The 23,682-nt window shown below is 42.5% G+C and overlaps 1 protein-coding gene across 1 annotated transcript in view; it reads right to left on the reverse strand.

The window, feature by feature from the left end:
- The window catches only part of MTTP (microsomal triglyceride transfer protein), a 58,267-nt gene extending 43,873 nt beyond the window's left edge, over window positions 1–14,394 (reverse strand). The window contains exons 1-3 of the mRNA XM_075609285.1: window positions 14,199–14,394; window positions 3,174–3,361; window positions 2,047–2,190 (exon numbers count right to left, since the gene is read on the reverse strand). Coding sequence (XP_075465400.1) covers window positions 2,047–2,190; window positions 3,174–3,361; window positions 14,199–14,262 — 396 coding nt within the window. The 5' untranslated portion in view covers window positions 14,263–14,394. The remainder of the gene's footprint in view (window positions 1–2,046; window positions 2,191–3,173; window positions 3,362–14,198) is intronic.
- Window positions 14,395–23,682: the final 9,288 nt, after the last annotated feature.

Raw genomic sequence — 23,682 nt, forward strand, 5'->3', positions numbered from 1 at the left:
CATGATTCCCTGGGCCCAGTCTTGCTTAATGGCCGGGCCATCGGGCGCCCGGCTTGGTGGGTGTGCGGGACATGGTTTGGGTGCCATCGCTTTTACCCGGGGGGAGAGCACGCTGGCAGGGTTGGAACTTACCATGGTTTATTTGTGTAAATAAAGCCGTGGCCTTAGTACCTCCAGACCCTTTGTTGTGTGTTTATTTATTTATATGTGGGTTGGGGGAGGGAAGGGGAGCTTCCTCACAGGCTCCAAGGTCATGAATTATACAAGACTTCTAATGGGAAATTAACAAAAATAAAAACTGGATTTTGACTATTGTTAAAGGGGAAATCCCTCCTGGTACCAAAGTGAACGAATGGCTGTGACATTTATAAGGAGATACCTATGGGCAATGGGTGCCTTTATTTATTTGTTTACCCAAATCTTACTAGAAGTATTTGTAGATATTGTTTTAAAGTTATTAAGAGAGATTAATATTACGACAGAGTCCCCCATTTTCTTTATTGGCTTTCTAAAAAGAACAGGGTGGCACCCGGGTAAATAAAACACTTCCCTAGTTAGAAGCCCCTTAGATATTCAAACCAGGCAAATCTTTGTTATTAGTGCCATTTCTAGCAGGGCATGATTGCTTCAGATTTGTTGGAGATAACGATGGCACTGAAAACAGACCAGTTAGAGCTCAGCAAAAGCCGCTGTCTGTTGGTTTACAATGATGTACATATGTAGCAGACGTTATTGCACCACCCACCCCTCTGGGTGCCCAGGGATGTAGTCACCATGCCACTGCGACTGGCATTCCAGGGGCCACATAACACAGCTAGGGGCCACATAACACAGCCAGGGGCCACATAGCACAGCCAGGGGCCACATAGCACAGCCAGGGGCCACATAACACAGCCAGGGGCCACATAGCACAGTGCCTACACACATGCCCTGACCAACGGAGGTTATTTTTGCTGCTTAAATCACATCCTGCATTCCCATGGAGCGCAGGACAACATCTGCCCAGTAGTGAAACGGAGGAGGACGACTCCACCTCTTCCGTTTCCTGCAAAATGGCCACCACGGTCATGTGACCGCACTGTGCTGAAGGGGCTTTGTCACTCAGGTGCTGCGACCCCCTCCAGCCCTCAAGGGTTAAAGCGATACATTGTGCATTTTTTTCCAACATTAGTGCTATTCTCCTCCTCCTCATGTTTCAGGTATTCAAATCACACTTCGAATTCTTAAAAATCTGACTGGATTGGATCCTATGTTCTAAACTAATTATAATAATAATAATAATGTCTGCTCCATCTGTAATTCTGATTACTTTTCCCCCTTCAGCAGATTATGAAAAATCCCCATGTATATGCTGCTTTACATATAATTTTGAGTATTTTTTTCCCCAACAGATAATAAAAAATCATTTTTTATTTTACAGAATGGGATTCCAAAAATGGGGTGACTGCTACTACCATACAATTATACTGCAACTTTTTCCACAATTTAGACAAAAAAAAAACAAGAAACACCAAAAACCTTCAATTCACATTTCTGTGAAAGTGAAAGAAAGCTGCATTTCACTAGAATGCCACAGGTAGAATGTTTTTTTTTTTTTTGCTATGCTTGGAGACCAATATTTGTTCAGTAAACATACCATTTATTCATTTATAGTTGCCTTTGAGACTCACAAAGAATTAATAGTTATGCAATATTTGTAGGTGGCAACATATGAACACTCTTTTCAGGCAGATTTTGCTAGAAAAATCTCTTCATCTCCCTGTGACTTTCATCGTGTTAGGAGCATTTTGTTTCAGGTAAAATGTACAGAGAGATTGCACATCTAGTACTGTAAATAATAACAGTCTTCCCCATAGTGCATGCTGCGGGAGTTGATCAGTATGCTATCTAGATATGCAAAAATGAAAAAGCATTATGCACATACAGTATGAATAAAATTGTGACCTAGAATAATGTACTAAAAATCTGTTTTAATCAGCCTAATTTGCCATACAAACATTTATTTTGCGATTCACCTCCATGTAACATCTTTGCACTGGTCCTTACCTTGCCGTTATTCCATTGCACCAGCAATGGTCTCTGTAGAATGGAAAGATAGTTTTCCCCAAGTTCTTTTACAGCATTTGTTCCCGCGAAAATATTCTTGTCTTGTGGGCGTTCACTGACACCTTCTACTTGGACATTTTTCATCTAAATGCAAAGGGTAAAAATATTCCCTGTTAGCAAGCAGACGATGGAACCCGTTCACTAAACTCAGTTGGCCTATTTAACGGGGCGGTGACCTAACGTCACGTTCATAGTAGTGCTGTATTTACTAAACTCCCATAAAAATCCTAGCGTTCATTTTATGCAAATGATATGTAAATGAGCTGTTATCATAAGCAGACAGTACCTTATTCACTAAGCACTGTTAAGATTAACACTGGGAAATAACGTAACATTATATAAGGCATAGCTAAAGCTATAGGGCTTATATACATTTTGGTGTCAACTCTTGGTGTTATTTAAATCTTGGTGCTTCACTCTTTTTGCTCTTTGTCACATTCTCACCGTCAAACTCTCTCTCCCTTTTCCTGTCTTTTTGTCAGATTTTGTCCTCCTTTTTCTTTGCTACTTTTGCATTTCCAGGTGCATATGCCCCTGATGGTCACTCTAAGTACCCTTTTTATGTCTCCAGGGCCCCCCAAGTTGAGAAACAGACACAAATAATCATATCTAAAATAATTGTGGGTGGCTTGTGTGTTTGTGTAAATAGAAGGGTATAGGATATTAAAGATTGAATTTTGTCTTATCAGGATTTCTTTTTTTATTTTGTTTACATAATTTGATAAAGTCCCAGTCCTGGACTACTTCTAGTTCCAGAAATAATGACATCATTGGCAGCCATCCTGTTCTAGCATATTTGTGGAGTGGTGAAAGGGTATGTCTTGTTTTTGATTAAAAGAAGACAACCAAGGTAACTGAGACTTCCTCTCTATTAAAAAAGACAAAAACAGAAAACAGTATTGCACTTTGTTAGATGGGAGATCGAGTCAGCAGTTGTGATTGTTAGAGAGACACATTTTGGGCAAACGTGATCTCTATCTGAAGATTGTTTTAGATTTGATATTTTCAGTATCAGCTCCATTCAAAACATATTTACAATGCAAGCAAGTGTATCAATGATACCGTACCCAAATTCTGATGAGTTGGTCGTCATCATTGTTTGGATTCCTCCATATTAAGTTGACTTCGACGTCAGAGATAATCTTGTAGCCCACACTATCCTGGGGTGATCCTCTGGGTCTATCGATTAGCACTTCAGTTGTGTAGATGTATTTGTAGATCCTGCCATTGTTTAACCGTGGCCCAGTTGTATGAACTGTTTTAAAGAGAGAAAAGTAAAAATATGTACGAAAACATACACAAAAATATTCAGCAAAGAAGTAGTATAATGTCTAATTGACAAAGACGAGAGTGTCTAGTAACCTTGAGCCCCTCGGCGACAGAGCACCATGACCGGAGGGACTAGGGTCCCCATACCTTTCCCCTTCTATGGCATGTGATCCCCTGCCCTTTCTCCCCCTCACCACATTGGTCTGTGATGTTGGGGGAGGGGCAGGGGTGGGGGGGAGAGGATATATAGATCCTGTGCAGGGGTGGGGAGTCGGTCCATGTCCTGCCAAGAAAGTTCCCACCCACCCATTCCTTTGTTATGATGTTATGAGGTCATAATGCTTGTACTTGAAAAAAAAAAAAGACTGTTTATTCCTATGAGGTGGGAATTTTTGTGGTGTGTTGTGACCTTTGTCGCGGTGGCTGTTTGGGGGTAAGCGCGCTTACCTTGCCGATGGGTGGCTGGGGTTGGCAAATGGGCAGGGCTCATTTAAACGTGACTCCCTGGTGCTCATTCTCGCTAAACGGACGGGCCGGTGCAGTGCCCGGCTTGGTGGGTGTTGTGGGCCATGGTTTGAGTACCATTGGCCTTCACTCTAGCAGGATTAGCACATTTTGGGTTACGTGATGTATTTTAATAAAAGATGCAGCCTTTGTACTTCCAGACCATTGTTTGTGTTTATTTATTATAAGTAGTATTAAGGGGTTAGGTATACACAAGGTGTGGGGGGGAGGGAGGGGTGGAAGCTCCATTGTAGGTTCTAAGGTCATGCATCTGCTATACCTTCTTGCAACAATACATCATTTCTCTTGCATAAAAATCCTTTACATAAGATTGGTATTGCCTATATACAAATTGGAAATCTAAAGAAGATTGTGACTTGGAAGTAGTAAAAGAAACCTGACTTAAGATGTCTCTCTTTTCACATGTATGTGCTATTTATGTACTTGTAAAGAGGGTTAAGACATACAGTTTACTGGGGCTGCTGGTTCAAGGAAGTACCTGCCAGGCAAAATCCAAAGTACACTCAGGAAAAAGGGATCCAGCGCTCCACGGATTTCTAAATAAGTAAATTTATTGTGCCACACAACGTTTCGACCAATAGGTCTGGAGCGCTGGATCCCTTTTTTCCTATTTATGTACTTTGCATAAGTGTTTGTAATATTCATTTTCATATGCTGACAAATCATAAAAGGGCCTGGGATGCCTAAATTGTCATTTCTTATGTTTTAATGAGGTGCATAATGTCATTGCATGAAAACGTTTTGTGGCCAACACAAAGTACACTAGCAAAGTTTTTCGTAAGCAAACCCATGTGACCGGGACATTTAAACTTGCCAGAGATACTGGCTCCCCCTACGGAGGCCTGTACCTCGGGAAGCAGGTGGTCCCTGGACCTGAAATTAACACTGTTCAGCTCCGAAGACCCCCTGCTTCAGTACTATGTGATTAAAATAAAGACAGGCCTTCATTACCTTAGTGGCTAACTGCTAAGGTAATGAAGAGGTTAACCCCTCCCGCAACCCTCCCGGGAGGCCTTGCCACCGTGCTGGGGAAACTAAGAGCTTCACCCACCCCCTCGATCACCAAGAAACCAGGCACTGCTGATGAAGCTTGGCTGTAAATGTATTTATATTACATAAGATTGGAGCAGGGGGTCTCCGGAGCTGAAATAAATGCGGGTCAGCTCTGAAGACCCCCGGCTTCAATCAAATGTAGTCAAAATAAATGAATCTCCGTCTGATGGAAATAGTGATTCTGATCTCGCCCCCCCCCCCTTTAGGTGACATTAAAAAAAACAAGTATTTAACCCGTGATTTGCATCTCGAAGCTTTGTGAATAGCAGTTACCTGCACAAAAGGCGAGTTTGGGCATTTTAGCTCCTGCAGGGCTTGCAATAGCAAGAGTGCAAACGATCGTTAAAAGCGATTTTGACATGTTATGGAAGCTTTGTGAATAGTTACACACGCAATATCGCTTGTAAAATGCACTTAACAAGTGTTAAGTCACTTATCCACGTTTAGTGAATAGGCCCCTTAGTGTTATTAACTTACAGTATGTGCAGAGAGTTTTATTAGTGTTTCTTTTTTCACGTCTTTCTTTTTCTTACAATAATGTGTTAATAATGCAAAATAGATCTGTGACTTTACAACACATGCTAAATAGTTTTAGGAGTAATGTTTACTGTTCACCAATCACAGGAGTATGTCCTGTCTATAATTAAATCATGTCACTGTATACTACAGAACGCTGCAATACATACATAAGCTGAAGCAGATGCCAGTGGCTGAGTCTGTGACATGCACAGCATGTATTTCTGTCACTTACCCAACACAGTCTGATTTTATATTCTTTCCCAGGTCTGGTGACAATGGCATTTTTTCAAATAATAAAGAAAATAGTTTGTCTTTACGATTGAGCTCTCCTCTTTATCTTTGTTTGCTGCCTGACTTCTCACTGGCTCATATTTACTAGTCGGCGCTATGCTGTAGGACAGCGGTGCGCAAACTGTGGGGCGCGACCCCCAGGGGGGGCGCGACACTGCCGACGGGGGGCGCGGGGTTTACAGAGGCCCCGCGCGCTTCCCGAAGGCACTTGAATTAAGTGCCGGGGGAGCTGCAGGACCTCTGTAAACCTAACTTACCGTGGCTCCGGCGGCTTCCTCCCTGTGTCGCCATGGCAACGCGGCGTCAAAATGACGCTGCGAGGTCATGTGACGTCACGTTGCTATGGCAACGTGACGTCATTACGCCGGAGCGCGGGTAAGTTGGGGTTGGGAGGGGGGCGCGGGAGTGAGGGGACAGCCGGCAGGGGGGCGCAGGGAAAAAAGTTTGCGCCCCCCTGCTTTAGGACACCTTCAGACTATGAAAGGCCTATACAGCCCATTCAAGTATGTACTGTATGTATATCTTTATTTATATTGCGCCATCCATGTACATAGCGCTTTACAGCAGTAACACACGTGACATAATGAGAATAAGCGCTTCATACATTAAAGTAGACATTAGGAAAAGGAATCCCTGCCCCGAAGAGCTTACAATCTAAGTGGTAACACAATTCAGATGATTGGAAGGTGACTAATGCTTAGTAATGCTTTACTAAGCACTGCTTAGTAAATATGAACCATTATCTTGTCTTGTTGCTTCTTTGGCTTTGGGCCGAATTTACTAAGTATTGCTGTACTGTATCATAACACCCTTAGGTGTCTCCCAATGCCGGAAGGTGTGTAGCTCCGCTTAATAAATACAGACCTTGTTGTCAACTGGTATTTTTTTTTTTTTTTTAAGGTTCACAACAGTCAAATCAACTGTACAGACATCAATAACTCTAATTCGGAGTATATAACGTCAGCAAAAGGCCAGCCTTTGTTTACAGTATTTTCACTGAGATAGTGCCCATGTCACTAAACTTATCATATGCATTAATATCATGAGCTAATCTAGAATAGGGTTCACTTAATTCATTTTGCTTAGCTCATTACTTCTATGTAGAGTGTATTTCAGGTCCTTTATTAGGCTTGTAGAAGAAAGAAATTCCGGCGCCACAGCCAGTGACAGAAATTCAAGGTATTTCCGGGTTAGTAGAAAATACTTTATTGAAGCCTCACAAACACATGGCTACACCACGATCTCCCCCTCAACGCGTTTCACCTATGGAACAGCGCTTCGCCTTGGACTTCGCACTCGAAGACGAAGCGCTATTCCATAGGTGAAACGCGTTGAGGGGGAGATCGTGGTGTAGCCATGTGTTTGTGAGGCTTCAATAAAGTTTTTTCTACTAACCCGGAAATACCTTGAATTTCTGTCACTGGCTGTGGCGCCGGAACTTCTTTCTTCTACTTCCTACCTCAGAAGGCTGCGCGCCGGGCATCGGAGCACAGAGGAGAGCAGGACCCAGGTCTGAAAGCTTCAATAGGTAAGGTCAATCCTTCCCAGCTCTGATCCATTAAGAGGTCCGCTATTGTACTCTCCTTCTCCATCCCTCGTGACCACATTTGACACCTACGGGTGCAGGGACTAACTGCCAGAGCGCAGGACAGGCTTTTCCTCTTTTCTTTATTAGGCTTGTAATTAAATCTCTGTAGAGGCTTGTATATCCAATTCTCTTGAGCCTAAAAACTCAAACCCTAACAACTGACCAATGAATTCATGTCGTGGAAATGCCCACATAAGGCTACGGCCCCAGTCACTGTGTGCGAGCGCGCGACGGATCGCCTGGTGACACGTGCACCAGTTTGAGTCGTGACCTGTGGGCTGTGGTGAAGAATAGGAGATCGTAACGGGGGGGGGGCCATGATGTCACATGGCCGATTCGCCCTCATTGGTTGAACCGCCGCCATGACGTGGCCAATGCTCGGCCGCCGCGCCAAAAGACAAAAATCTGGTCTCTTGGCAAAGGCGGTCATGCATCATGCTTTGCGCACGCACACACACACCGACTGGGGCCTGTCACATAGAGGACTGTGCCCTGTGTGCGGCACGCACACCATCGAGCACACAGCCTCGGTCACCGGGAACGAAGCCTAAGGTGGCACAGCTTAATGCTTTACTTTCACCAGGATAGAGAAAATGAAAGTGATAAAAACAAGTGAACACATTATGGGACACAATACGTCTTTGAATTTGATTTGAGCTATCTCTACTGTCATTAGTCAAGTTCAAACAATATATGGTATAGATCCATGAGGTTAGGGTAATGACATTACCACCAACATCCAAACCAAGCTTCGATAATCATGACGACTCCTCCCTATATAATGGTGTTTAATTAATGGATATTTAAATCAGGATATAGATGTTAGATTTAAAAAAAGAAAGTGTAATAGCACCCTGTGACTTTTTTTTGGTGGTGATTAGGAGTCATTTCAAGGACAATCTGACAGTGGGTATCATAGAAGAAGGCTGACTACAGAGTTTTACCTTGAAGATCACATTAACCAGCCTCCCACACTGGACACATGCTGTCCCATGGATGCTGCTCGTCAGTACAGAAGATTCTGTCACAGGATTACAGCAGCTGTGGTCGTTGGTTATAAAAGCTGAACAAGTGCAGAGCTGTCAACTTTTCGGATTTGCTTTAGTAGAACATAAATATTTTTTTCTTATAGCAACAACGCAACAGCGCAACAACAACAAAAAATGCATGTCAAAATTATGAGCACAACTGCTGTATCTTTTAGGAAGTTTAGGGATGAAAACCCGATCTTGCTATTTCCCACTGTATTTCATTAGGTAGTAGGAACTTTTTGTCTCGAAGAAAAAGTAGCACATGCTGTATATATTTTTTATGGATTGTTGGTCCCAATTGTGCAAATGTTTGCATTTCATTTAATTCATATCTAAAAATAAACACCTCAAATTCCAATCTTTAGCACTGTCATGGCAACATCTAATGACTGCAATTTTACAGACGTAAAAACAGTGAGGAAACTGAGAATTTGGGAGACAAAAAAGGCTAAATAGGCTTCAAATATGAACAAAAATCTAAGCTAAATAATTAACATAACATAAGTGATAAATGACCAGCTGTTTTTCTGCAGTCATACGAATTCATAGTTGATCAGGTGCACACCCATTACAACAATGAGAAAATAAGTCAAAGAGAAATCAACATTTCTCATTGCTATCATGTTTGAAGCTACCTCATGATGCCCATGAAACGTTGTTTTTAATGAGGGCTCATCTCTAAATTTGGGGATGATGTATTTCTCTTGATGAGACAATCAGAAAAGAAAGTGCTGGCAACAGTGGCAGAGGCAGACATAATTGTACTGTATAATGACAAACCTCAAACCTGTTCCTAACAGTTACATAAAGAAATTGATGGGGTGTGAGACTTGACTTTAAGATAGTTATCTTTCTGTTGGTGTTTGCCATTTCTTCTCTGAACTTGACACTCCCAACTGACTGGTGCTTTCGGGAAACAGAAGAAATTAAAGGCTGCCAGCAATGCCGTTTCCAAGGAAAGCCATTGAGTAAAGGGAAAATCGTCAAGTCGAGCAGTGTTGCCTTCATTTGTTGGCTGTCACGGTTAGAGACCATCTTAACTTACTGGAAGTATTGGGATTTCAGAGCGGAGTATCTCCTGCATCTCTAGTGACAGTAGAAATAGGTGTCGTACTTCTCCAGAAAACTTACCCAGCTCAGGTGGCAAGGAAGGAAAAATAATATGGGGAGGGATAGTTACTTTAGATTCAAACTACAGTTTTGATTTATAAACGTGAAGCTATCAACACTCTATAACTAGCGTTGCAAGATTTTATGGGACCATGTTTAGTTTCTCATCTCCCTTGGTGTGTTATTCCATCTATCCCTGTTTGTAAGCTAGTTAGGAGATGATGGATTTTTTTCCCCATGCAAAGATTATGCACTTGTTGCTTGACTCTTCACTGTCAGAGGAGCCTGCGAACTTGTTGCATGTCCATCTGCATGGGACCATGTTAAGGTAGCAGTCTTACTAATGATGGAAAACTAGGTACTAGGTGTTTGTATAGTAGAGTATCTCGATTAAATCCTTACAATATGTAATGTTTCACTGACTTCCAATCTTGCTATTCACCAAACAGAATGACATCAGCAAGCCACATATAATGAACTAGAAGGAGCGGCTCAGTGAGTAAAGACACTGACTGGCACAGAGAATTTGAAGCAGGGGAGCCTGGTTCAATTCCTGGTGTTGACTCCTTGTTACCTTGGGCAAGTCACTTTATCTCCCTGTGCCTCAGGCACCAAAACATAGATTGTAAGCTCCACGGGGCAGGGACCTGTGCCTGCAAAATGTCTCTGTAAAGCACTACATAAAATTAGCAGCGCTATACAAGAACATGCTGCTATTATTATTATTATTAACTTGCCTGTGGGATGATCAGGTTACGAATCACTAATCAAAAACAGAGTAGGTGACACTTGGGTTACTGTATCATTCATCACATTTTTAGTATCATTTTTTTTACACTTCATTTGTCCACTGGGATATCACAATGTAACATTTAAGACATTTTGTTATAATGGAAATTTAGAGAATGTACCAATGTAAAAGGGTTACTTGTAATTTTCTCTATGGCCCATTTGTTTCCTCCAATTTGTCTCATTTGACCCTCTTTCCATGGCCCTATGATGTTATATCAAGACTTTTGCTGTTCTGGGACAAATCTTATCTGGAAGTACTTTATCATAGAAAAATCCCCATTAAAAAATATAGCATGAATTCCATTTAAAAAAAAGCATAAATCTCGTGAAAGTTTTTGCTCCTGGATTTTTTAATACATAAACCCCTGACTTGGTGTGGGAAGGTTTTTAATTGATTAGTAATAAAATGTGGTGTACACATTTGGGTTAAGCCTTATATGAAGGAGGTATCTAAGTAGCATGAGTCAGAAAGTCCATATGTTAAACGTAATGCAATGTGCTTATCTAGTATGGCAGTATTGTTGGATATGCTAAACTAATAGTTGTGTCAGTACCAGCATCCCAGGTCTTTTTGTTTAATCTAACCTTGAGTATTTTATGCCTCAGTTAGTCAACACCTGTCTAAAGTTGATGTTTCATTGACTGATGTGGCCCCACTTATCTCTGTGTTGTAAGATGAGTGGGAGCACTAACCTTCGAAATAAGTTTATTAAATCAATAAGTGGGAGCAATAAAATAGCACTATGAAATTCTTGATAGTGAATTAGATAAACATTGCCCTGAGCTATTGACTTGCATCACGTCGGACTACGTTTTCTAAACTGGAGCCAGCGTAGAAAATGCCAACCTTTGCAATTTTGTTCATACTGATTCTCATGTATTTTAGATTAATTTTGTAATTGGTGCAATCTGACATTTATATTGTCAAAGCCTCAAGACAGAACCCGGAGTGCTGGCTGCCCAGAGCCACTTTGTATCCTTTTTTAAATCTAAAAATGTTTTTTTTTTAAGCTGGTAGTTTAAGAAGAATTTGCTAAGTCTGCTTTTTCATATTGTTGTAATCCTTTTGTATTACTTACCACAAATCTATAACGTAAATGGTAATTTATCAAAATCCTCTGGTTGCAAAACTCGGGCAAAACAGATGCAAAAATACAGCGTTAGACATAATAAAAAAAAGAGCCTTCCATTGGTTTCAATGGGAATGTTTTTAGTTGGTGCAGATTTTTTTGCCCCGGATTTGCATCTTCGGGACGTTGACAAATTGACTTCTCGTTATTTAAAAAAAATTAGAATACTGACAGATTAAAGGGTTAAAGTGATTCTTAAAGCTGCAGTTCAGTCAATATCCTGCATGTGTGTTTTTTTTTAATAAATCAGTTCTGTAGTAAGAAAAAATACTTTTAGCATTTTCTGTTTTTAAAAAAACAACTTTGAAAGACCAATTTTCTTGTATTCTATTTTAACAGCCATTTGCTAAGGCACTGCCCCTTCATGTCCTGTCACAAGCCCTGGCACACCCCTTTGTCAGCCCTGCCCTCCCTCTAGCACTTGTCAATGCAGGAATGCTCATGAATATTCATGAGCTTCCACTGCCAGTCAAGCAGATTATAAACAAATGCCAGCTTTTAATATCTCACCAAATTTCGACCTATCAATACATGGAAAACGAATTGAGCTGCAGCTATACTGTTCTTTAGGTAATTAGAGATTGCACACATGAAACTATTGAAGTAAAAAAATAAATGTAAAAAAAAAAAAAAAAAAAGACTGAACTGCAGCTTTAACTGGTCTTTTCAATCTATCGGATATCAAGTAATAATTGGTTTATTTTGATTTTTTTTTGTCTGGTTTCTCTTTGTCCTATTTGGTTCGTAGCCAAGTAGGATTCCCATTCAACTCATTGGCAAACCGGAACAAAATAGACCTCAACGCCAGGGGAAGCACAATAATAAAGCTATGGTAAAGCTGCACTATGGTTAGCTTAGCTCAATTATCTATGGCTGCCCACAGGCTAGGGTTTCAATGACTAATTAACACATACAGTACTTAACAAATTAGCCTAGCTTTAATGATCACTAAGACAGTTTGCTTCTGTATACATTGCCCTGAAAACGTGCCCTTTCGGTAGCCCTCGAGGACTTCCCTTCAGCATCTTTGTCTTAACATGTTCTTCTGATTTGGACATTTTCATAAGAAGAGACACCTTGGTGCATGAGAGATAATTTAATTTTAAAGGATATTGATCAAATCCCCTTCAAAGGGGCAGTCTCCCATAAAGACAACATTGAACTAATGTCAGTGAAATGTTGAACCTCCTTGGGGCCCTATGGGCGTATGTTGATACATCACAAGAACCGGCACTCTGGAGGCCTTTGTGAAATACAATGCATGTGCACTGATTTCTTCTCCAGCGAGGCATCTATCAATGCTGAGGCATTTTTAGAATTGGGAGAAGTGAATCCAAAGAGCACAGTTTACTCTTTCAGAGGGGGGACTTTGGAGTCTTGTGATCACTGCAAAAACATCACATCACAGGAAGTAATACCTCAACGGCCTCGTCAGGAATACCCACTATATACTACTGGGGTCAATAGGTTAAAGGTAAGGGATTGGGCCTTACAAAAATAAAAATGTGAAAGTATTTTTAATGATATTCTAATTATATGCTTCCCAATAATCCAGCTCTTTGGAGAGTTTATACAATATTGATCTAATCTTTTTTTTAAAATATGACTGCTTCGGGAACTATATTTTATTTTAACTTTTTCGTTAAGCCATCCAGTTAATACTGGATGGCTATACAGTAAGTGGCTGGTAATATAGAGAATTTCAGCGCACCCGGTGAAAAGAAACATGTATTTATTTTTCATACAACCGAGAGTTTTGGCATTTTCATCTTAAGGGTCATTATTTTAAATCTTTTAAGAAAGGTAGTTTATTTTTTTTATCTACTAGGTTGGATAGCTCCCTTATATATAATGCATTACATGTGACTATGGACTATGTAGATGAAGTTTACTAGGCTGTGTGCCTGGTGTCACAGCTAATGAGAATTAGACTAATCTCTCTGGGGCTAATATTAATTGTGTTTGCACAACATTCACTATCGGCACTGGTATCGATATTAAATTAAATATATAAACAGCATTACCCAGCTAAACGTCTTGCATGTCAGAGTTGCATAAAAAAGTATTGCACATCTTGTCAGACCCCTCTGAATGGGTTAACAGTAAACTGACTATGAAGGGAGCATCTCAGTGTGTCGGACAATTCTGCTGTCCTCAATATCCCAGAGATGTTTCAGAATACGGCCCTATGTGCAACTTTGTAGCAATATAAATGCCTCAGACTGGGAATAGGGGCTTGATAAAGCTATATTAGTAAACTCACCCATATTACAAGACTCTTTAATATCAGAGGCCCTTACTGTACAAGTTTTACTAAATGACTGTGTACCGTATGTGTGAAGACAAATGTGCACAAAAAATTGGCAAATATATGATATTGCAGTTGCAGCCGCCCCCGTATTGTTATACAGTAGGTCATTCAGTCTTTTGTTTAGATTAAAGCCAGGCAATAGTAATTTATTATATAAGCAATAAGTACAACAGTAATAAGGATCTCCTGATGTTTGAAGTCAGCATGTTCTGGAATGCTATACAGGATCAAGCCAGGCTGTTTGCTGTTATGTATAGCCCATGTAAATATAGAATGTGATACATTATATGCTTCAAGAGAACTTGATATTTGTTAGTCTGACTCGGCACTTACCATACAAAATATCATTTGCAATCATAGAGTTTGATCTGTAAATATATTTTCTGTACATACAGTATTAAATGCGATTTTTTTTTTTTTTTTTTAAAGTAATGTTTCCAACCACCACAAAGACCGAATAATCGTAAGCTTACCTTTAACTGAGGCGGAAAATGTAGAAAGCACACAAAGAAAAAATAACAAAGATAAAGGGATCATATTTCTCTTTTTTTCAGCTCCCAAGGCAGTAGGATCAGACTACTTTTAACTTAATGTGAATCACTTGGAATGGGTGACCTGTTCAGACTGAAGCACTATACGGAAAGAGCTTCAGACACAAGAATAATGTTTCTCTAGGTGTAGTAACGGTCAGATTCCAAACTCCAGGCACACGTTAAGTTGACTAAAGGTCTTTCAGCTAATGATTAATCTTGAGCATTTTTTAGACGGTTCCCCCATTCATTACACAATTGTTCTTTCCCACATTATCCTACACAAAACATGTTTGTTTTTGCTAGCTAGGACTACTGGTAAGGTCACAAAACTGCACTGTGATTGGTGATGATATCCTCAAATTGCTGTGCAAATTCCTGAGTTATGCTTATTTAAATTATAAATATTTGCCATATGGTATCCTCTCAATGTATGTTGTTTTAGGAGACTTCACTCGGAGGTCTAGGGCCCAGATGCAAAAAGCTCCAGTAAATAGGGGCAGATGTCATAATGTTACCTAAATAGATTAAGGAAGTTATTTTCACTGAGTTTAATGGGTATCTACTAAGCTAATTATAAGCAGAAACAAAGGCCGTGACCAAAATCAGTATTGTATCAATAAAAGCTGGAGAGGGTACGTTAATAGTGCAGATGCGATAACCAATACAATGAACATGCGCATTAGAAAAAGCCTAACATGTCAGCTATTTTAGCCTAACGCTACACGTTATAACATGGCTGAGGACTGAGGAAGCTTCCACCAGCAGCAGCAGCAAAAGATGCTAGATTAAGGTGCATCACATTCATGGATAGTGAGCTAGACATCTTTGATTAATGGGGTAGATCCTAACCAGAGCAATGTATACAAAGACAGATGCACAACATTTCTGAAGTGACCTTCACCAGGTCCAGGAAGAATTATAAACACAGTCCCATTATATAACTTACTCCCCAAAATGAAATCCCCCCCGTTTGCCATTTATTTTGTATTTGTGATGTCATCCATGAATTGGCATATTCATGACATCATCATCCAGCATATCAACTGATAATAAACAATTATTCACGTTCAGTATATAGCCTGAGTATAGATGTTTCACATGGCAAATTGATACAGAAGGAGGGGGAAACATAAATAAAACACATGACTAAAATGCAACAAAAACAATATAAAAAGCACAACTCCTCCTTTCACCCAACATGTTTCAAAAGCCAGCATAACAGTCTGATAAGGCAATCAAACATCATTGGTATGTATACACATTGTAAATACCTTTACCCATCAAGCAGAAATGATGTATACTCTTCCTTTCTTATGCAAATTCTGATCATCGAAAGGGACTGGTTGGACCAGTCCATCAAATAGATAAAGATTAAAGCATGGGACATACGTGTAATTCTGATGGATTCCATACATGATGTTATTATACTTAGAAGTTCCATATCATGATTAGGAATACACCTAATATTGAATAATCCTTCATCAGGACTGGTTGAGCATGATCTCTTGTTAAAGACTACATTCTAATAATTAAGGGAACAACTCAAAGGATATACACCGTCTCCTATGCTAGCTCTCTATATTCAGTAGTTCCACTAATTATTAGGATGTAGGCTTTAAAAACAGATCATACTCAACCAGTACTGATTAAGAATTATTAGATAGGTTTATTTCTAATTATGATATGGGGCTTCTAAGCATGGTAACAACGTATATGGAATTCATCCAAATTAGATGTATGTCCCATTCTTTAATTCTTTATCTGTTTGATTAGGACTGGTTCAACCAGTCCCTTAAAGCTGCAGACCAAACAATATCCTACATGTGGTTTTTTTCTAATAAATCCGTTCTGTACTATGAGAAAATACTTGTAGCATTTTTTTTTTTTTTTTTCAACTTATATTTTTTATTATTTTGTTTAGTACATAATATGCATACAGTGAAAAAGCTCGTAAGAACAAATATTATCAGCTTACTGCATGTGTCATTCCACTTTGTAATTGGGTAGAGGGTTTTGGACATACGGGGTAGACGGACAGACAGACAGGGGGGGGGTCTCCGGCCAGAAGTCGGAGGGGAGAGACAAACCAAAAGAGGGGGAGAAGAAGAGAGAGAAGGAGGGGGGGGGGAGTTCGGGGGGTCTCCTTCCATGATTCCGCCTCTGCCTCTCTCATGCTGGTTCTCTGCGTCTGAGGACTTTGTGCATACCCCGTAGGACCTCTAACTTTTGTCTAGTTTGTCTCTCTCATTTTCTTATAGGTCCCTCTTGGGGCCGGCGGGGTTTTGGAGTGGGGGGGGGGGGAGGCGGGGGGTGCTGCGTGCGTCTAAGTGTGGTACGGGTTCCACCGTTAAGCACTTCCTCATGGGAGAACGCATTTGTCCCTATCAAGGCCAAATTGAGGTCCTCTCCACTCCCTGGATTTCTTTCTGGGCTAACCATGGTGCCCAGACTTTTTCAAAATTTTCGCCAGTGTCATTGACCAAGCTTGTCAGCATTTCCATCTGGCATACCGTCCAAATTCTATGTCTAATATTTGGGATTGAGGGAATTATGTTCTGTTTCCAGCGTGCTGCAGTCTCCCCCCTCATCGCCATAGCAAAGTGAGCTATCAACTTATTTTCTCCTTTAGTGAACCCGATCGCTGGTCTGTTCAGGAGGAACAGCCATGGATCTAATGGGACGGGTTTACCTGTGATAATGTTCAACCAGTCTTTAATTGAGTCCCAGACTGGGACGATTTTGGGGCAGGACCACAGCATGTGCAACAAATCTGCCTGCTGTCCACATTGTCTTGGACACAATGGGGAGTAACTGGGCAGGAATTTAGCTAATTTTGTGGGAGTGTGATACCAGCGCATCATTACTTTATATTCGTTCTCCCTTAAGGTCGTGCACATTGAACTCTTGGAGGTCGCCGTCACTATCTTTGTCCAGTCCTCTACCTCCAGCTCCTCTCCTAGGTCTGTTTCCCATTGGGTCATATATCTGGTTTTGTCCTTTACTGTCGTGCTAGAACCGGTCACTTCTTTATACATCTGCGATGTAAGTCTCACCGTGGATGTCCCTGATCGACAGAGCTTTTCGAAATTTGTCATAGGGGATTTTGGTTGAACTTTTTGATAGAACGCCCTGATCTGGAGGTACCTAAAGATCTCGGCATTGGGGATATGGTAGTCTGATTTGACTATTTCGAAGATTTTTATTCCTTGTCTTCCCTCCAGATCGATCAATCGCTTTATGTTATTTTGTTTCCAGATAGAGAAATCTGTGCTGGACTGGCCCGGAGCAAAGAGGGGGTTATTCCAAATTGGTGTCATGCCCGATGCCCTGCTGGTCAGGCCATATTTGAGCCTTGTGCTTTCCCAGATTAACAGCGAGTTGGTCATTGAGGATAGCGGCAGTTTGGAGCTATTTCGCACCTTCTTAGGGTACCAAATCAGGTGCTCTAGTTCCAATGGGGAGCATACCTCTCATTCTAACGCGACCCACCTTTTAGAGTCGGGGTTAGTGTGCCATTGCACAATTTGACATAATTGGGCCGCTCGATAGTATGACAACAAACAAGGTACCGCTAGCCCTCCCGCCCCCGTTTGTGTGCGCATTATCTGTTTGCTCACTCTCGCCTTTTTGCCTCCCCAGATAAACTTATCTATCTCAGTTTGGAGGGAGAGAGTTTCCTTCAAACTTAACGGCACTGGGAGTGTTTGAAAAAGATACAAGAGGCGAGGGAGCAAGTTCATTTTTACGCAGTGGATTTTGCCAATCCATGAAATTTTATTTTTGGCCCACTTATGGAGATCCTCTCTCAGGGTCCGTATCAGCCGCGGGTAGTTAGCTTGGCCAATTGTATTATATGTCCGCGTGATATTGACCCCCAAGTATTTAATTTGCTGTTTTTGCCAGCGGAAATTGAAGTTAAGGGCAATTAGTTTTTCTACGTGTTTAGGGAGGTTTATGTTAATAGCCTCCGATTTGCTCTGATTGATTTTGAACCCGGAGACCCTATTGAAACGTCCCAGCAGATCGAGCAGGTTCGGCAAGGAGGTGAGGGGCCTGGATACTGTCAGGAACACGTCATCCGCATAGAGTGCCACCTTATGCGTCTGGTTTCCGATGGCAATACCTGAGATGTCTTTGCTATCCCGTATCTGAGCCGCCAGCGGCTCCATACACAATGCAAAGAGGAGGGGGGAGAGCGGGCATCCCTGTCGCGTACCACTCTTAATTTGGAAGGGTTCTGAAGCGAAACCCTGGTGGGTAACCCTAGCCGACGGGGTCGAATATAGCGCAAATATAGCTTTTGTTAATTTGTCACCCATTCCGAACGCTCCAAGCGTGGCTTCCAAGTATGGCCAGTCTATCCTATCAAACGCTTTTTCCGCATCCAGACTGAGCGCCATAACTGGTATGTCTTTATGATTGGCTATTTCTATCAGATCAATAATCCGTCGGGTGTTATCTGATGCTTGCCGACCCTGGATAAACCCGACTTGATCTGGGTGCACCAGTCTGGGTAGGATAAGACTCAATTTATTGGCCAACAATTTAGAATAAATTTTGATGTCCGAATTAATTAGGGATATAGGTCTATAACTTTTACAGTCCTGTGGGTCTTTCCCTGTCTTGTGTATTACTGAGATGGACGCTTGGAGCATTTGGCTAGGGAACTGGGAGCCGTTCAGCACTTGGTTAAACATACGGAGTAGATAAGGGGCTAGTTGTTTTCTAAAATTTTTGTAGTAAAGGTTCGAGTACCCGTCGGGGCCCGGGGCTTTAGAGGGTTTCAGGTTTTTCATAACCTCCGATAGTTCCTCCATTGTAAAATCTCTACCCATCACCTCTCTGTCCACCCCGCTCAGGCAGGGTATATTTGAGCTATCTAGAAAATTCACCAGGGCCTCCTTGTTCGCTGGAGATCTAGCTACTTTATTCCCGTCATATAGTTTTGCGTAGAAGTCTTTGAATTCCCTTACAATTTGCTTGGGGTTGGCGGTAATTTCCCCTGATTCTCGCCGTAACGCTTGGATATTATAATTGCGTGTTTTGGAATTAATCATATTGGCTAGTAAGGTATCTGGTTTGTTTGCCTTCTCAAAAAATCTTCTCTTTGACCAACTTAACGCTTTCTCAGCCTGGGAAGTGAGCAGAAGGTTTAGTTTAGTCTGGGTGTCCTTTATTTGTTGCAGGGTCGCTGCATTGGGTAACCTTCTATGTTGTTCCCAGTGCTGCTTTAGCTCTGCTTGCACCTTAATAATTTTTGCGTTGCGCTCCTTTTTCTTGCGGGCTCCCATACTAATCAAAACCCCCCTCAGTGTTGCTTTATGTGCCTCCCAGAGGGTTATATGTGAGTCAACGCTATCTTTATTTTCACTGAAGAAGTATTTAATCTCCTCTTTAATCTTTCTCTCAAGGTCTGGGATCTTTAGCAGGGAGTCGTTTAGTTTCCAATTTGCTCTCGGTCTTTCCAGCCCTATCTGCGTGCACCTTAGCTCGATCGGTGCGTGGTCCGACCATGAAATATCATGGATCTCCGTATGGGTGACCGCGGAGACCAGTCTACTAGACACAAAGAAGTAATCGATTCTGCTAAACGAGTCGTGTGGGTGTGAATAGAAGGTGTAGAGTTTTTCTAGTGGGTGGGTTTCTCTCCATGCGTCCAATAGCTGGAGGTCTTTTAGCTCCTGCTCTAGCGCGGAAGATCCAGGGTTAGCCTTATGTTTGTGAGGCCTAGAACGATCTAGAGTTGTGTTCATAGCCACGTTGAAGTCTCCCCCTAGGATTAGGGCTCCTTCCCTGAATTTTTTTATGACGCCGAATGTCTTCTTAAAGAATTCAGCCTCGTGGGTATTTGGGGCATACAATGTGGCTATTGTTATGGGTAGTGTGTTGATGGATCCTACGAGCATCAGAAACCTACCCTCTCGATCTTTTTTTACTTTATCTACTATTAGGCCTACCCTGTTGTGAACTAAGATTGCTACACCTTGCTTCTTTTCTAGGGCGGAGGATAGGAATACTTGGTTATATTGTTTGTCAAAGTATTTGGGAGCACTAGTGGTACTGAAGTGTGTTTCCTGGAGTAGGATAAAATCTGCTCCCTTTTTTTTGTAATCAGTGAGAGCTATCTTTCGTTTACATGGGGAGTTTAGTCCCTTAGTGTTGTGGGATATAAATGTTAGGGGCATGTTGGTGCGTGGTACTGACCTTGTATCCTTAATGTTGCTCTTGGATGTATCGAGCCGCTACGGTGCTGCTGCTGTTCCTCTGCAGTACTCAGCATTGTGCGGAGCTTCGGCGGTGAACCACTTGTGGAGGAGACAGTGTGGGGGGGGGGGGTGGATACAGTAGGTACATGGGAAACATGAGGGCAGGAAAAAAACACATTCAAAACACATAGTAACTTGGGAGAGTGGTCAGCGGCATAGTACCGCTTTCTCTCCCTTGCCTGTGGGTCGGTGGATCTCTGGAGCACGCCCTCCAGCTCCCTCCTTCTCCAGAGGGCCGTGCCTCTCCACCTCTTCCCCAGGACTTTCTCAGGTTCTAGGGCAATTGCCCCAGCCCGAGGGTAGACACACACGGCGACAATAGGACCGCCGTCCCAGCCGACTAACTATCAACTTTATTAATCCTAGTTTAGATCTTGCTAAAGTTCGCATGTAAGATAGTCTACGTAAAACCTCTGGTGTAAGAACAAACCCATAACTGACCATATAATAATAACTTTCCGCAACTTGCCCTGCTTTCCTCTGTAGTTCTCGATGCCCCATCTATTGCCTGCTGAGCTCAAGCTATCTGCTGTATCTTGTCGAACTAATCCCTTCCCTTTTAGCTCCAAGCTGAGATTTAGTGCTGATTAGCAACCTTTACCTTAATTGCCCCCCCAGAGGTACCAGTCCATCAGGGTCTACCCCTGAGCCTCCCCATCTCCCCCCTCCTAGCGTTGCTGTCACTCCCTTTACAGATTTCTACTCTAGCACCACCGCTGCCTATCTTACTGGAGTTACTTAATTAGCTATTCCTTCTGTGAGCACTCTAACCTTTACCTCTCTCTCCCCTTGCTCCTTTTTCCCCCTCTTCCTCCTCCTCTTCCTCATTCTCCTGCTGCCCTCCGCTCTAGCTCCCTGCTATATCTAGCTGGGCCTCGTATCCTAACCTCCCTGTATCTTTCGGGTATTGTTTGGTGTTTGGTGCTTGGTGCATAGCAGCTGTCTGCACTGTCCCCCCGGCGCTTTGTGGTGCTGGGTTGCTGGGCCGCTTCCGGGATCTCGAACCTGCTCCCGCCCCTTCCGGCTTGTTCCGCCCGCCGCCATCTTGGATGTGGCGCCTCGATCACGCACCTCTCGCGTGAGGTGCCGCCTCCTTCCTGCTGACGTCGTCTGCTGCCGCCCCTTCTCAGTTGGTCTCCGGAGCTGATCCAAGATGGCCGCTATTCTGCTGCCGCCGTCAGGGGTACAGGTAAGTGGTGCAATGGTGTTGTGCGGAATTAGGACCTCGTCTCTGCTAGGTGTTGATGAGAATGTCAGGGGGGGGGGGGTGTGTGTAGCCATCAGGGAGTTCTTGGTGGGGTTTTCATGGGCATCTTAGGCGAACGAAGAGGTAGGGCCAACTTTAACTGTGGGGGAACACTATCTCAGTTACCGTGGGCTGCGGGCTTGATTGTTTTTCTTGGGTCTTCCTGCCTCCCGCCATGTTGGGTCCGGGGCTGCTCTGTTTCCCGCCACTTCCTCCGTGATTTTATCTTGCAAGCCCAGTTTTGTAAGAAAGGAACCGCCATCTTCAGCTTTCTTTATTGTGGTAGATGCCCCATTTCTGGACACCAGGAGACCGAAAGGAAAGATCCAGCGGTATTTAACCCCTTCATCTCTGAGGATCTTGGTGATCGGGGTAAGTTGCTTTCTTTTCAGCAACGTAGTGGGGGAAATGTCCTGGAAAACTTGAATCTTGTGAGACTCAAAGGACGGGTTATTGCGGGTCATCTGGGCAAACAGTTCTTTTATTCGAAAGTAGTGGAAGCGGGCGATGATATCCCGCGGGGGGTCTCCCTGTTGTGGCCTGGATCTCAGGGCCCTGTGGCAGCGATCCAAATGCAGCTCCTGGGACGTTTTGTCCGGCATCAGCTGGGTCAGCCACCGGGCCATGAAATCCTCCGGGTCAGTCTCTTCTTCTGGGACCCCCCTTATCCTCATGTTATTTCGTCGCTCCCGATTTTCGGAGTCCTCCTGTTTGTCCAGTATATCTTGGAGAGTGTCTTTCACTTGGGCCAATTGCTTGTCTGTCCTATGGAGTGCTTTCACAGTAGTGTCCAGTTTCCTTTCCAAGGAGTCGGTTCTGGACCCGATGCTACTTATATCTGCCCTTAGGGACGCCACTTCGGCTTGCAGGCATCTCTTTATGTCCGCGCAGAATTCCTGCATATCGCGTCTCCGCATGATTCTGTTGCCATTATCGTTTTCACCCTCTCCCTCCGATTCAGAGCCACTTAGCGGGAGGCCCTCCTGGCTGCGGGCGCGTGGCTGATCCCCTTTGCTATAATAGTCCGTCATTACTGTGGAGGGGCGCTTCGATCGAGTTCCCTTTGACATCTTGGGGGTATTTGCGGGCTATGTGGGCAGTTTTTGTCAGGATTAGTGAGGTTTTAGCGCATTTATTGATTTTTTAGTGCCGGCTGGGAACGGAGCTGAAGGTTCAGGCAGCCATTCAGTCCGCCGTCCTTGTAGCATTTTTTTAAACAAATCTCAATGACATTTTTAATGTATTATAATGTAACAAGCATTTTTTGTTTCTATAGCAACCATTTACAAAGTCACATCTCCTTCCTCCCCTGAAACAGGCTTTGGCACACCCCTTTTTGAGCCCTAACCTCTATCTAGCAGTACACCAATTGTATCTACTGACTGCCTGGTCACATGATATTCCCCACAGAACTTTGCATCTTTGGTCCTCTGCTGCTGCACTGACAGTCATTTAGTGAACCCTCAAGCCGAATCTTCGGCGAGCGATCACAGGAGAATGGATCGATCGGCAATTTAGGTAATTACTTATTGTGTGGATTGTATTGATGCACATATTAAAGGGAATGTTTTTTTGTTTTGTTTTTATTTTAAACAGCAGCTTGGACTGTTGCTTTAAATCCATGCAATATAGTGTGTGTTTTTTTTTAAAATAAATCAGTCCTGTAGTATTAGATAATACTTTCTACCTTTTTTAATCTTAAAATTCAACTCTTAATGCCCAAGTTGTGGCCCTTCCATCACTGGTTGACACAGGGACTCTTCAAGAGGAGAAACCTGGTAAGTTCTGACAGACAACTTATATAAAACAGTGTACATGATTACAGTATTAATAACAAGTCAGTCAGTAGGTCCGGAAATAATTGGACACTGACAACATTTTCATAATTTTGGCTCTGTAAGCCAACACAATG

The sequence above is a fragment of the Ascaphus truei genome, chromosome 1, assembly GCF_040206685.1.
Source record: "Ascaphus truei isolate aAscTru1 chromosome 1, aAscTru1.hap1, whole genome shotgun sequence".
Taxonomy (NCBI): domain Eukaryota; kingdom Metazoa; phylum Chordata; class Amphibia; order Anura; family Ascaphidae; genus Ascaphus; species Ascaphus truei.